Here is a 15,468-nt window from a genome sequence, read left to right on the forward strand (position 1 = left end):
CCCAGTGATCTACAAAATAATCATTGACCTCTAAAAGGTCCTGCATAATATATAAAACTGCAAAACATGCAGGGGTGGGGATCAAAGCTTGTGGAAATGGGGTGAGAATGGGAACAAAGTTTGTACCTGTATCATTCTCTAGTCTAGATTAGTGTACAGTACTCCTCCGATATTCATGGGGGTTCCGGTGCAGGAACCCCCGCAAATGACAGGGAGACAGGAGAGGGCAGCTGGAGAGGCAGGATAGGGCAGCTGGAGAGCCGGCAAGTGAAGGAAATCACTCGCGGTATGCTCCAACCGTCTCTTCCTGTACTAAAGTCAGACCTCACCAATCAGGAGCTGCGTGTCAAAGGACTGCGCCCCCCTGGAAGGCTTGCATGTTTCCCCTGGCCTCCCACAAACCATTTACCTACCAGTAACAGCCTGCAAAGAAGATTGCTGGTGCTTGCAATCTCTGCAAGGTGCTATAGGTCTTTGGAGCTGTTTCCTCTGCCACGATCCTGCCTCTGATGTCAGAGGAGGGGTGGGACCGCGGCAGAGGAAACAGCTCCAAAGACCTATAGCAGCTTGCAGAGATTGCTAGCACCAGCGATCTTCTCTGCAGGCTGCTGCTAGTAGGTAAACGGTGCGTAGGAGGTCAAGGGGGAAGCTGGACACCAGTGGGAGGCCAGGGGGAAAGCTGGACTCCAGCGGGAGGCCACTGGGGAAGCCGGACGCCAGCACTTCCTGATTGACCCTCCCCCCTCACCCTCTAAAGCAGGTGCGGCAGCGGCCGACCAGCAAGAGGCTGCTGCTCCTGCTTTAGGGGATGAGGGGGGAGGGTCAGTTACCGAATCGGGAGACCAATTTTTTTGTTTGTTTGTTTGTTTTAAATCGATTCACCTGAAGTGAATCGGGCAGCACTAGTGCCTACTGCTGCTGGCAGGGATAATCTTTGTTCCTGCTCTTCCATGCCATGGAAGCCAACCTGAGGAGCCAAACATGGATATATGTGCTTTAAAGCTACAAATCTTCCTTTTTTTTTTTTAAAGATGTTGGTACATTTTAAACATGTTGGTACATTTATCCCTTGCAAATGTATATTGTTTTTGGTATTCAGTCAGCAGTGTTGGAAGAAGAAAGCAAAAATGAAGAATAATAAATGGGAAAAGGCAAAAAAAAAAAAAAAAGAAAGAAGCTGTTGTATGTAAGCATTATATGTAAAGATTACCCTCCCTAGGGTTACCATATACAACAGCTCCAGAAAAAGGAAATAAAACCTGGATGTCTCAATTCGTTCTCTTGTTTTCTGGAGCCATATGATGCCCCCACCCCCAAGTACAAAATGAGAAAACATTTTTTGAAAATATTTCCTTCCACAATTTAAAACTGTAGTTAACAACAGGTTTTAATGAATTCTGTTAGAAGAAACAATTTATAATACAACAGTCTAAACTAGAGAATGACATGGAGACAAAGTTTGTCCCCATCACCACAAGCTTTGACCCCCTGCATGTTTTGTGGTTTTATACATTATGTAGGGCTTTTAGGAGGCCCATAAACAATATAACCAAAGAAAAAAAAATAACATTAAACATATATTTTTAAATTTAATCAAAATATTGGTTTGATTGTAATCCATGGATGAATAATAAATTTAGCAGTACTGAGGCAAGGTGATGCAACCTTGCATATAGGAACGAGCTAGAGAATGACACAGTGACAGTTTGTTCCCATGTCCACCCAGTCCCTGTGGTAATTCCATCAACATATTACAATAACTGCATCTCCATGTCATTCTTTGTCCACATACTTTTATGTGAAAAAATAAAAAAGTTACAAAAGTTCAGTTGTAACTTTTTCAGACTGGTTATGGACCTATGACAAGAAAAATTCTCAACATTTTGTATCCTCTACATTAGTCACCTGTTCCAAGAGGTGGCGATAATTTGTCTGTTTATCACAAGTGTACAGGATCCAGTTTCACTAAAACACAGAAGCACTTGCTTTTTAAACACAAAGAAAGCACCTCCATGTTAAAGTGAAATTGGTCCACAATAGTCTGTTTTCTTCTAGTTGTCTCCCCAGTAAGGTAGGATATTATGAAAAACTTACTGCAAAATAAAATTATAATGATTAAAATAAATAAAAGCAGTGCACTTTGGTAACTGGAGAATATTCTCAAAAGGATGGAGCAGATCAGACCAAATTAGAATATCTGCTATTTCTTCCTCTCATATCTAAAGTAGAAACTAAACACTTTTTTATTATCTTAGTGAACATTTTTCCTTTTAGAGTACTGCATATTAATTGTTGGCATTGTTAACTTCTAAAGTTTATGTTCAGTTTCTTGAGTGGGCATAAGACCTCTACTTTAGTCATTGTCTTTTGGGACAAAAAGTTTCTCCTATCTTTTTTATGCCCTATGAGGAAATAAGGTGATACCTTTTTTTATTGGACTGACTTAATGCATTCCCCCCCCCCCTCTTTTAAAGCATAGCGCAATTTTTAGCGCCAGCTCTGCTCATAGAATTCCTGGGAGCGTCCGAGCTGTTACCGCCAATGCTGGCGCTAAAAACTGTGCTACGCTTTTGTAAAAGGAGGGGTTTCTGATCTTAAGAAGGGTTACTTTCAAAAGCTAATCAAAAAATGCATTGTTAGTCCAATAAAAAAAAGGTATCACCTTATTTCCTTTGTTTTGTTTTATTTTTATATATTACCTTTAAAAGTAGACTAACAAGGCTATCACATACCGTACTTTTTCCCTATGACAAACCTATATAGTAATAAAGGCAGAAGGTACTGACCCAGATGTGAAGAAATAGAAAACCATATTAAATACAGTACCTCTTTTACTTGCCTGTATCTTCATGGTCTCCTCTTCCTCTCTAGTATCTATGTAGTGACAGACTGTGCCTCTGTGGTCTCTTTATACCCTCCATGACATCAGGGATGTTTCATTTTATCTTAGGGAAGCCTTCGGTGATTCTTTTGTTATTTTAATGGATTTGTACAAAAGGAATGTGTGATATGGGTGGATCTGCATGGACTCCTGCACCTTCTTTTCCTGAGGTAGAAAGTTGTCAAGTATTAGCAGCTAAAGTCATTAACCAAAAATATATCCTCCTCTATGGAGTTGTTTGGTGCTTCAGATTAGGTGAACAATGAGTCCTTCTCATGGTGGTGTGATAGGCATTGTGCTACTATCAGGAAGGCTTTGACTATTGACCAAAGCATCTGCATATATTTAATGTATGCACATACCTCCACTGCTGCCATGCTGGGCCTTTATTTTGCATTTTAGACTGCTTAAGATGTAGGCAAACAGTAAGAACTTTCTTGTTACCCCCGAAGTTCATCTTTGTTTTAGCTCATTCTGTTTTTAATCATTTTTTTTCACCAGAAAATAAGCTAATATTGTCACTGACTAGAGTTAAACTTATCCTTAAAGTTCATTGTCAGTTGAATACTTCAGAGTGTATGAAGAATAAACATCTTCTAAATGAAGTCTTCATTTCTCACCTCCTTTTCTCCACACCCCCCCCCCCCGAGGCATGCAAATATACACTAGTATAGAATAATTGTTTTGTTTCCTAATGAAGTATGCATGTAGAAAAGAGAAATAATGAACTGAGCAGCCAAGCTTGACTGATAATTCTGTTTGAAGAATATTTTGGCCATCAGAGAACAGAAAAATTCTTGTAATCAGAGAATGACATGGGGACAAATTTTTCCCTGTCCCCACAGGAACTCATTTTCCCATCCCCACTAGTTCTTTTCCTGTCCCTGCCCCGTTCCTGCAAGCTCTGTCCTCATTTGCACAAGCCTCAAACACTTTAAAATCAAAAGTGTTTGAGGATTGTGTGGTTAAGGCAGAGCTTACAGGAATGGGGCGGGGACAAATATGTCCCCGTGTCATTCTCTACTTGTAATGACTTTTGTGTTAAAATGAATGGTAGTGTTTGGAAGGAGTCTGTCATGTACAAAGTCGTCCCCCCCAATGGATAAAAAAATGTGAGAAGCCCATTAGTACTTAAGACTTTTAGCTAAATGCACTAAACAGGGTTGATAAGACTGAATGGGTCCACTATGATCCGATTTTTGGCCAATTCCAAAAGAGCTATTGATGCACAAAAAAGTTTGCATGCAAATGATTTGATCGGAGGTTCGATCGCTGTGAGAGCGACTCACCCACATGCAGAGTTGGCAGGGGAAGCCCCCTGACACTCATCTGGTTGGGGCAGGAAACTACTTTTTTTAAAAAATGGGCACATATGCTGTACGTGTGTTACACACACACAACATCTGTCTCATTAAAAAAACAAATCCCCCCGAGCACCCCGCCGATGATGGCCCTCTTTGATGATGGCATCTCCCAATGAACTGGCACCAGGGACCAACCCCTCCCCTGTGCACCAGAGAAAATCGGTAGGAGGAATGCCCACCTCACCCCATGTGAGAAAAATTTTGACAGGAAGGATGCCCACTCCCTCCTGCCATGCCAACCCTCTCCCTGTGAGAAATATTGACAGGAGGGATGCCCACTCCTTTCTGTTATGCCGACCCCCACCCCCCCTACTCTCTCCTGCCAACAGATGCTCCCCTAAACCCCCTCCCCATACCTTTGTAAGACAGGAGCAGGAAGAGAGATGCTCCCTTCTGCTCTGAGGCCTGCTAATCCAAAATGGCGGGCCCTTCTCTCCCTGGTGCACCATGTAATGCACGGGGAGGGGCCTAAAGCCCTGATTGACTCAGTCCCCTCCTCTTGGCATATGAGCTAGTCAGGGCCTTAGGCTCCTCCTGTGCATCACATGATGCACCGGGGAGGGGAAGGCACACCATTTTGGATTAACAGGCCTTGGAGCAGGAGGGAGCATCTCCTCCTGCTCCCAATGTCTTACAAAGGTATGAGGTTCTGGGGAGGTAGGAGGAGGGAGTGGGCATTCCTTCTCCCTTTTTTGGGGGGGGAGGGTAGGGGATGGTTCGGGGGGCACCTGATGCGGGGGGGGAGGGCTTTTTTGACAGGAGGGAGGAGGCATTCCTCCTGCCAATTTTTTCATGTGTAGGGGTGGGGGTTCAGCATGGTGGTAGGGAGTGGGCATCCCTACTGCCGATCTTCGCTAGTGCAGGGTGAGGGGTGGTCCCTGGTGCCGGGTGGGGGGGAAGGGGGGCTTTTTTTCTTATTTTTTAATGAGACTGGATATTGTGCGTGTGTAACACATACATAGCATCTGTGCCCATTAAAAAAAATATCGATGACAGGTAAGCTACTGGTCTTGACCAGTCACTTCTTTTAGATCACTAAAACCCATCACTTTTTTTGTGTGCATTGTCAAGCGATATTAATGCATCAGCCGCTCAGCTGATTTGCATGGCGTTTTAATATTAAATAGCTAATCTGCATGGCCAGATCAGAAAATGAGCTATCGAAGGGAAAAACAAAACATGTGATGAACCTATTTGTTCATCAGGTCGGCAAATGCGATCATCGCTAAAGCAGTCAAAACTGGTTTAGCAACAATCACTGACTTTAGTGCATCTAGCTCTCTGAAGGGTGAGTTAAATTATTTTGAGAAATATAGAGCATCTTAAAGGATTTTTGAGTATAAACTGGCCTTTTCATGCACTTTAAATTGTGACTTAAGTATTTATGCACATATGCAAAATTTCCAGCTATATGCTGATACATATCATATACAGTATAATCTCGTTATAACGGATTCGCTTAAAACGGAACCTTGCCTATAGCGGGTGAGGTCCTCTGGTCCATGCACCTTTATAAACATACAGAAAATCATCGCATACAGCGGACTCGCATATAATAGACTTTCGGATATAATGGACAAACAATTTGGTCCCCAGAGCCACTTTTAGCTGTAGTTTTGTTTGGCTATAATGGACATGCAGGCTCCGCCTACAAGGCGTGTGGCGTGCCGGTGATAAAGTATCAAAATGCAGCCCAGAAGAAAATGACAGTGTTTTTCTTTCCAGTACAGTACGACATAATGCTTTAGAACATCTTTTAGTGTTCTGGTTTGCAATTATTTCATGCCATACTAATGTTTTACTGAGTTTTGTTATTGATGTTGCTGAGGAATGTTAAGGATTTTCCTAGAAGACTCTGGAAATGTGTTCCATATCAGTGCTGTCAGATGATATCACAAAGTTATGTACTTAGTGATTCCCTTGTCTTCAAAGAATACCTTGTAGATTAACCATGAGCCTTCATTTGCAACTATGTAATGTGCATTACCCGTTTTTATTTCCCCTGCCTCCTTCCATCTAGCTCAGTGATAATAGAAATAGTCATCTGGTTGAAAGACACAGAGTGCAGCTCCCTCTGAACTCTAAAGTCAGCCAAAAGATGTTACTGATAATCATAGAAACAATGATGGCAGATAAAGGCCAAATGGCCCATCCGCAGTCACCATTATCTCTTAGATCCCACAAGCCTATCCCAGGCTTTCTTGAATCAATGACTAAAAGTTGACAAAGTGGAACTGATGACCTGAAAAGAAGAAAAATGTTTTAAAACATGATACAGGTTTATTTATAAGTTTTCCACAATTGCTACTCTTAAGTTTATCTCAATAGTGATCCTGCTTGTGTGGGTTTCTCTTTCCTTCTCCTCTACAGAAAGGAATGGCTGGATTTGAAATTGGAGTATTTAGCGCTGCAGAAAGCAAGTATGGCCTCTTTAAAGAAAGAACTAGCCCAAATAAAGCAGGAGTCTTCGGATCCACTGGACACAGAGACAAGCAAGCAAAACTCAACCAGCATGGAGAATGGGAAAGGTATGCTAATGGTCAAAGGGGTTTTTTTGTGGTGGGGGAGAGGAATTTCTTAATAGATGTCTAAAGTTAGGTGCCGGGATGATGCATTCTAAGTGCAGTTTCTGTATCAGGCTGTTATAGAATAATATGTCCACATTAAGGCGTCTTACTTGAGATGCAAGCACTTATTCCACCCAAATGACTTACGTAAATATTCTTGCCTAACTGAAGTATCCTATAACTTGTACACATAACAGCCTGACATGCCCACAACCTACCCATGCCCCTCCCGATTTTACACCCCTACTTGGAGTTGCACGCTCTGAGTGCGCAGCTTATAGAATTCTGACTAAGGGTACTTATGTGTGTAAATGCCAGCTAGCGCCAAGTAAAACTACCGTATTTTCACGTAGATAACGCGCACCTGTGTAAAACGCGCACACGGGTATAGCGCGCGGAAAACACAAATTTATGTACAGAAATTTTTGTATACCGCGCACACCCGTATACCGCGCATGCTGCCCGACTCTCCAGTCGCCCGCCACGACTCTCCTCTGGCCACCCCGACTCTTCTTTCACCCGCCCCGACTCTCCTCTCCCCCTTGAAGTCCTGTCCCCGCCCTGAAAGCCTGATGCCCCCCCCGACGTCCGATTCATCCCCCCCCTGCAGGACCGCTCGCACCCCCACCCCAAAGGACCGCTCGCACACACCCCCACCCTGAAGGACCGCTCGCACCCCCACAGCCTCCCGACCCCCCCCATCAGGTAGAAGCTCCTACCGGTGTCCTGCTGCTTCCCCTCTTGCCCCGCCGACTCCCCGACACGATCGGGGCAAGAGGGAGCTCAAGCCCTCTTGCCCCAGCCAACCGCAGCACCCCCGACACGATCGAGGCAAGAGGGAGCTCAAGCCCTCTTGCCCCCCCCGACTCCCCGACACGATCGGGGCAAAAGGGAGCCCAAGCCCTCTTGCCCCGCCGACTCCCCAACTCCCCGACAATATCGGGCCAGGAGGGAGCCCAAGTCCTCCTGGCCCTGGCGACCCCCCCCCCTAGTTGTTCGGGCCAGGAGGGAGCCCAAATCCTCCTGGCCACGGTGACCCCCTACCCCCACCCCGCACTACATTACGGGCAGGAGGGATCCCAGGCCCTCCTGCCCTCGATGCAAACCCCCCTCCCCCCAACGACCGCCCCCCCCAAGAACCTCCGACCGCCCCTCCAGCCGACCCGCGACCCCCCTGGCCGACCCCCACGACACCCCCACCTCCCTTCCCCGTACCTTTCTGTAGTTGGCCAGACAGACGGGAGCCAAACCCGCCTGTCCGGCAGGCAGCCAACGACGGAATGAGGCCGGATTGGCCCATCCATCCCAAAGCTCCGCCTACTGGTGGGGCCTAAGGTGCCTGGGCCAATCAGAATAGGCCCGGGAGCCTTAGGTCCCTCCTGGGGGCGGGGCCTTGGGCACATGGTCAGGTTGGGCCCATGTGCCTCAGGCCCCGCCCCCAGGTGGGACCTAAGGCTCCCGGGCCTATTCTGATTGGCCCAGGCACCTTAGGCCCCACCAGTAGGCGGAGCTTTGGGACGGATGGGCCAATCCGGCCTCATTCCGTCGTTGGCTGCCTGCCGGACAGGCGGGTTTGGCTCCCGTCTGTCCGGCCAACTACAGAAAGGTACGGGGAAGGGGGGTGGGGGTGTCGTGGGGGTCGGCCAGGGGGGTCGCGGGTCGGCTGGGGGGGGCGGTCGGAGGTTCTTGGTGGGGGCGGTCGTTGGGGGGAGGGGGGTTTGCGTCGAGGGCAGGAGGGCCTGGGATCCCTCCTGCCCGTAATGTAGTGAGGGGTGGGGTTAGGGGGTCGCCGTGGCCAGGAGGGTTTGGGCTCCCTCCTGGCCCGAAAAACTAGCGGGGGGGGGGTCGCCAGGGCCAGGAGGACTTGGGCTCCCTCCTGGCCCGATATTGTCGGGGAGTTGGGGAAATCGGCGGGGCAAGAGGGCTTGGGCTCCTTTTTGCCCCGATCGTGTCGGGGAGTCGGCGGTCCTTCGGGGTGGGGGTGCGGGTGCGTGCGAGCGGTCCTGCGGGGGGTGAATCGGACATCGGGGGGGGGGGGACTATGTAAAAAAAAATTTTGTACAACGCGCTCACGCGTATACCGCGCAAGGGTATGCACGGTTTGTAAAAACACGTATAACGCGCGCGTTATATGCGTGAAAATACGGTAATTACAGCAAATAATTGGCTAAGCCAATTAGCAGTTAATTAATCTATTAAGTTACCTGCACAACAGACCTTATTCTATAAGTTGCATGTGCAACTTAATGCACTAGTTGGCAATTTGGACATGTAACTTTCTAGCATTAGGGTGATTATGCAAATTCTGCATCTGTGTGCTAAAATGAACTACATGGCTTAAAATAAATGTCTTAGAAAAATCCCCCAAGATGTAAAATACCTCCTTAAAGCTGACAGTGGTTTAGTATTTTTAGAGAACGAGGCTCTCTTCTCCCCTTCTTTTTTTTTTTTCTTTTACTAAGCTCCGGTAGAGGTTTCTGTTAGGGCCTGAAGCGCTAAATGGTCCATGTTGGAAACCTCTAACGCGGCTTAGTAAAAGAGGGCGTTAGTAAACTTGACCTGATTTATTGTTTTACAGTGTTCTGTGTTTTGATTGTTATTCTACGTTTCTTTTTAAAGATCCTTTTGAAAATTAGAATTTACCAGTCAAACTTATTTTTATAGGCCTATTTTTTTTTTTTAAACATATATGCTTCTGCTTTTAGCCCCTCCACATTGTTTGACCCTTCAGTGTTATCTTTCTCAAAAATTTTGGAGTTCCACCCCCTTTCCCCATTGTTTTCTGTAAGTCTGTCTATTTTTTGTTAATATATTTGTAATTCGCTTTGAAACTATGTTATAAGCGTTTGCACCAAATTTTAACATGACCATATTTTTATGGCAAGGTGTGTGCAACAAAATAAATAAATATGGAAGTCTTGGCAGATTGCTTGGTCACAAAAACTGCTTTTGCTAGTGGGCTTTGAAAATGTATGTGCTGAATCTGAATACATTTTCACCATAATCCATAAGGGGTAGGGAACTCCGGTCCTCGAGAGCCGTATTCCAGTCGGGTTTTCAGGATTTCCCCAATGAATATGCATGAGATCTATTTGCATGCACTGCTTTCAATCCTGAAAACCCGACTGGATTACGGCTCTCGAGGACCGGAGTTCCCTACCCCTGCATTAAACTATTCTGAAATTTGTTCTTAGGCTTTTGTGGCTGGTGTCATGATTGTTGCAGTTTTCCGGGCCTCACCACATCTGGGTAGCTAGAACCGACGTTTCAGCCATCGTGCTATGATTTTCTTCAGGGTATGCTTTGAGGTCTGCAGTTTGTCTTTATATATAAAGCATGATGGCTGAAATGTCGGTTCTGCCTACCCAGACGCAGTGAGCCTAATGGTTAGTGCAGTGGACTTTGATCCTAGGGAATTCAGTTCAATTCCCATTGCAGGCTTCTTGTGACCTTGGGCAAGTCACTTAACACTCCATTTCCCCAGGCACCAAAAAAAACCCCAGATTGTGAGCCTTCTAGGGACAGAGAAAGTACCTGCATATAATGTATACAGTTCTATGTATACATCTTGTAGTGCTATAGAAATAATTAAACTTTAGGAAAGCTATAAAAATTTACCTCTTTAACCTAGCCTTATCCCTTAACCTTAAATCTCCCCTACCCTTTCTCTCAACACTTACCTCTTCAGAATACTCCACAGACAGCGCCCAAGGTATCTGATACTAGAAAATGTTGATCATTTATGTGTAAATGATGCCCGCACACCTGGAAACAAGGTGGCCAAAGCATGTCTCACATGCCAGGCTTATAAATTTGTAAACTGTATTATTAGACACCCTCTTTTTACCACTCACCTTAACTGTATCTTCCACTTGATTCTAAAGTCATGCCCTATGCAGGACAACTTGTAACCCAATGCAACGTATGAAGATTATCCTTATGTAATTTTGTAATTTCCTAATTTTGTAAAGCCGTAACCTTCGCTAATAAGCTGTAACTTATGTAATGGTACATTGTATCCCTTTGAATATAAAACTGTAACCTGTTCTGAGCTCTTTGGGGAGAACATGATATAAAACCAAATAAATAAATAGTAGTAGTAGTAGTAGTAACAGTAAAACTGCAACAATCATGATGCCAGAACATATAACCCAACTTTATGGGGACAACATCCTCAAACTCAGCAGAGAATTCACGCTATGGGAAAGGAAACCAACTGATTTCCTGCCAAAATTCAAATTTATGACCAACGGACTTTCTTGCCTCACTCGCCTCAAGCCCCAGCCAATCAGGTTTGAGGACCCACTATATATAAAGACAAACTGCAGACAAGTTCAAATTCAGTTTATTTATTGGTAGCATGGAATATTGTTCCACCTTGGGTTTTGGACAGGTACTAGTGACCTGGATTGGCCACCGTGAGAACGAGCTACTGGACTTGATGAACCATTAGTCTAACCCAGTAAGGCTATTCTTATGTTCTTATGATATACCACCAATATAAAACCTAAGCGGTTTACAATAGAATAAAGATATGGGATGGAATCAAAGCAAGCAGACTAACAGTGACACTACAGACAAGACCAGAACATGAGGGAAGAATGATAGGAAAGGATTACAATAAAATCATAGGCAAGGAAAATAAAGGAGGAAAGGAGAAAAACATGAGGAAAAATGGGTAAAAAGCTCTTATTCAGTGAGGAGCTCATGAGGAATCACAGATGAAAATGATGTTATTCAGTAATGAGCTCATTCAGAGTAGCTAAAAAAAATAATAAAACTATGAAAGAAATGCCTGAGAAAAGTAATAAGCCTTTAAATGGACTTAAAATATTGAAAATGATCTTTCTGTATGGAGGTAAGAAGGAAGAGAATTCCAAAGAATAGGAGCCATAACTAAAAAAGAAGAATTTCTATGGGCGTCGAAAAATAGCTACCTGAAAGAAGGGACAGACAAAAGATGTTGATGTGATGAGCAAAGAGTTCTTTGTGGGAAATATTGAACCAGAAAGCTGAATAAGAAAGAAATTAGACCACTGGGCGGAATCTGAAAAGAAAGGATATTGTATTTAAATGGGATGCGATAAGAAATAGGAAGACTATGCTCTGCTTTTAAGAGAGGTGCGACGTGATCATATTTGGAGCGCTTGGAGCTGCACTGCCACACCAGCTCGCTCCCCCCCCCCCCCCCCCCCCCCCCCCCGGTGGTCCCACCACCACCTGGGCATGCGCACAAGAACTTTGTTTGCCATGCAGCTCTTGTGCACATGAGCCAGGCAGGTTCCGAAAAATAACTTCCCAATGCTCAACACTAATTGATTTACATGCTGTTAATACTGAACATTAGAAATGTATTTTTCAGGACTGTTCCCACAGTATTCGCTGCTGTACAAAACAGCACAGGAGTTTTGAGCATCGGCCTGATAGTTACTTTTGTTGGTAAGAAATGTCTAAGTCAGGCTTACAGTATTCCTTTTTTCATGTTATGGTAAATTGTCTCTCACAGGAAGTTTCCAGGTAAAATTCTATTGCATTCTTTTTCCTTTTCAAATTTGCAGCCGACCATGAAAAGACACAAGCAATGGGCCCACAGTTTATCAGTGGAGTGATTGTGAAGATCATGAACACAGAACCCCTACCGAGCAGGAAACACATCAAGGTAAGGTCTCTGCTCCCCATGGTGTAGCAGGATCTGCTGCTTCCTTTCTCTTCAAGCAGTCTTGTACTGGGAAAACCTGTTTTTGGCCATTATTTTGCATTCCAAACAGGACCACATTTCTGCCCAGCACATTACTCCTCAGAAGTTTTTGAATAGCACCTATTAGCTGAGAAGTGGTATCAAGGGCAGAGCCAACTGGTGCAAAGAGACTCTAACACAGAAAGTCATTAAGTACTTTCTGCACAGGAAGGAGGTTGTTATGCAGATATCTAAATTACTGTGAGAAAAAAAATTCCTTGTTTCTGGAGAATAATCAAACTGAGTGTCTGAATAGGGAAATGTAAACACCTAGTCATACAGTGAAATACTGCTAGATATTTTAGGGCTAGATTCACTATGGACACCGATTCTCCTGCCCCGCTCTCTGTCCCGACTCTCCTGCACTCTGGCGCCCCATTCTCTGCCCCGACTCTCCTGCTCTCGGCCACCCCGCTCTCTGCCCCGATTATCCTGCACTCTGCCCCCATTATCCTGCTCTCAGCCACCCTGCTCTCTGCCCCGACTTTCCTGCTCACCCCCGCAGTGCGAGCCCCTGGTTTTTAACTCATGGGTTTAAACCATGAGCTCGCGAAGTTTGGAAAAAAAAAAAAAAGTTTCCATCCCTGCTGGGCTAGTGCATGCACAGACCATCTACAGGCAAAGAAGATGGTCTGTGCATGTGTCAGGATCGCTCTCCAGTGATCTGTGTGGTCAGTGTGGGGCGTTCCTCCGATCGCTCTCATTTGAATAAGGACCCGTTGTGGATCAGTCGGCCTGCCACGGATCGCACACGATCGAGCAGGTTAGTGAATTTGCCCCTTAGTCTTAGAACACAGACTCAATAGGAAATAAGATATTTTTGTCATCTTGATTTGCAACCAAGATAGATATGGAAGATTTGTAGAATATCACAGATAGGTGCTTTTGCAATAGGTTTACATCACCTTCACATTGTTGGTTTTTTTGTGTTTTAGTATTTTGCAGGTTTTAATACTATTTGTTGGACCCACACAAGAATTGTCAAAAATAAGGGGCCTCAACTTTCAAGGCCATTTATTGCAAACTTCACTAATCCAAAATGTACTTCCACTCAAAATGACGGAGTTTGCAATATAAGAAGATTTTGGATTTTAATATTGGATTGTATTTGATACATTGTAGCACTGAGTTCATGATTATTTTGGTTGAATACATGTTGGAAAGGATCTGCATACCAGAAACAATTAAGCAGTGAAGAGGCTATACGCCATCCAGGGTGGGGAGGAAGTCAGATAAGCATGATTCAAATTTCTTTTGAAACAATGGTATAGGAGGTTGGGTATGATGATGGCATTACATTGCATTTACCCCAGGGCAAGGGGGTATGCAGATACTGAGCACTTTCACATAATAATTTATATAATTTTAATAATATAATAGTCTAATTAATAATAAAGAGCAATTAATATGAACAAGATAAATTTGCATTCATAGCTGCCATTTTCTACTTATAAGTACTTACATTGGCTACCTGTCAAAACTCGTATAGCATTCAAACTATCGTATATAATGTTCCAAATTCTCATAAACTTATTTGTCAATTCCTGGTCAACGTCAACCGAAAAACTAGAATCACTTCAACTACTCCTTCAATCTCCCAAAGGGGTTAAATACAAATGCACATTTGATTTGCTGTTTTCATTTCCTTTCTCATGCCTCTCTTCCCCCCCTCCCACGCTGATCCACTGCTATCCTGTCCAGCTGTCCCTACCTTGGGTTTTGTTATGTCTTTGTCCCATCCTGTTCGTCCTCTCCAACCCACTCCTTAAGTGCTCATCAGCAGGCAGGGTGGACCTTGTTTTCAGTAGTTTCCATTTGGTTCTCCCTCCCTTGGGCCTCAGTTTAGTCAGGATATGGCTGTTTGTCTGCACTCTGCAGTCTTCATTAGGGTAATCCAAGCGTATCATGGACTTTGGGGATAGCCAGGGGATTCTTTTCACCAGTCCCGTGGCTCCCAAGAGAAAAATGTAAAGTTATGCACATAGGGAAAGGGAACCTGATGTACAGTTAAATGATGGGGGGGGGATAATATTGGGGAAAAGCAACCTAGAAAAGGACTTGGGGAGTTTTGGTGGATAAAACAATGAAACCGGCGGCACAATGCGTTGCGGCCTCAAAAAAGGCGAACAGAATGTTGGACATTATCAAAAATGGTATCGCTACCAGAACCAAGGAAGTTATCCTCCCGCTGTATAGGGCGATGGTGCGACCGCATCTAGAGTACTGCGTTCAGTACTGGTTGCCGTACCTTAAGAAGGATACGGCGATACTCGAGAGGGTCCAGAGAAGAGCAACAAAAATGATAAAGGGCATGGAAAACCTCTAATATGCTGAGAGGCTGGAGAAGCTGGGGCTCTTTCCCTGGAAAAGCGGAGACTTAGAGGGGATATGATAGAAGGGTATAGTGAAGGTAGAGAGAAATAAATTCTTCAGACTGGCGGGGGCAACAAGAACTAGAGGGCACTCAAAAAAATTGAAGGGAGATAGGTTCAGAACAAATGCTAGGAAGTTCTTCTTCACTCAGAGGGTGGTGGACACCTGGAATGCGCTTCCAGAGGAGGTGGTAGAGCAGAGTATGACTTTGGGTTTCAAAAAGGGACTGGACGAGTTCCTGAAGGAAAAGGGGATCCAGGGATACAATTAGAGGGTTACTATACAGTACAAAATGCTCTAGAATAATAGATCATTGACCTGGGGGGCCGCCGTGGGAGCGGACTGCTGGACATGATGGACCTATGATCTGACACGGCAGAGGCAATGCTTATGTGCTTTGGTTGTCTGGGAGAGTTATGGTCAAAATTCATGATCCTATTCCTTCCTCTTTCATGATGGGGGATATAGGAGATAGAAAGAAGGATGATGGAGCTGATAGTCCACTTAGTAGACTTTCGCTTATGGAGGGTGAAGAGTCCTCCATCA

At 44.7% G+C, this 15,468-nt stretch overlaps 1 protein-coding gene across 3 annotated transcripts in view; it reads left to right on the top strand.

Moving 5' to 3' along the window:
- Window positions 1–15,468, top strand: part of LARP7 (La ribonucleoprotein 7, transcriptional regulator) — a 95,242-nt gene that overhangs the window by 57,953 nt on the left and 21,821 nt on the right. For all 3 annotated transcript variants that reach the window (XM_033955739.1, XM_033955721.1, XM_033955730.1), the window contains exons 9-10: window positions 6,616–6,773; window positions 12,371–12,471. In XM_033955739.1, the coding sequence (XP_033811630.1) occupies window positions 6,616–6,773; window positions 12,371–12,471 (259 nt within the window). The remainder of the gene's footprint in view (window positions 1–6,615; window positions 6,774–12,370; window positions 12,472–15,468) is intronic.

The sequence above is a fragment of the Geotrypetes seraphini genome, chromosome 1, assembly GCF_902459505.1.
Source record: "Geotrypetes seraphini chromosome 1, aGeoSer1.1, whole genome shotgun sequence".
Classification (NCBI taxonomy): domain Eukaryota; kingdom Metazoa; phylum Chordata; class Amphibia; order Gymnophiona; family Dermophiidae; genus Geotrypetes; species Geotrypetes seraphini.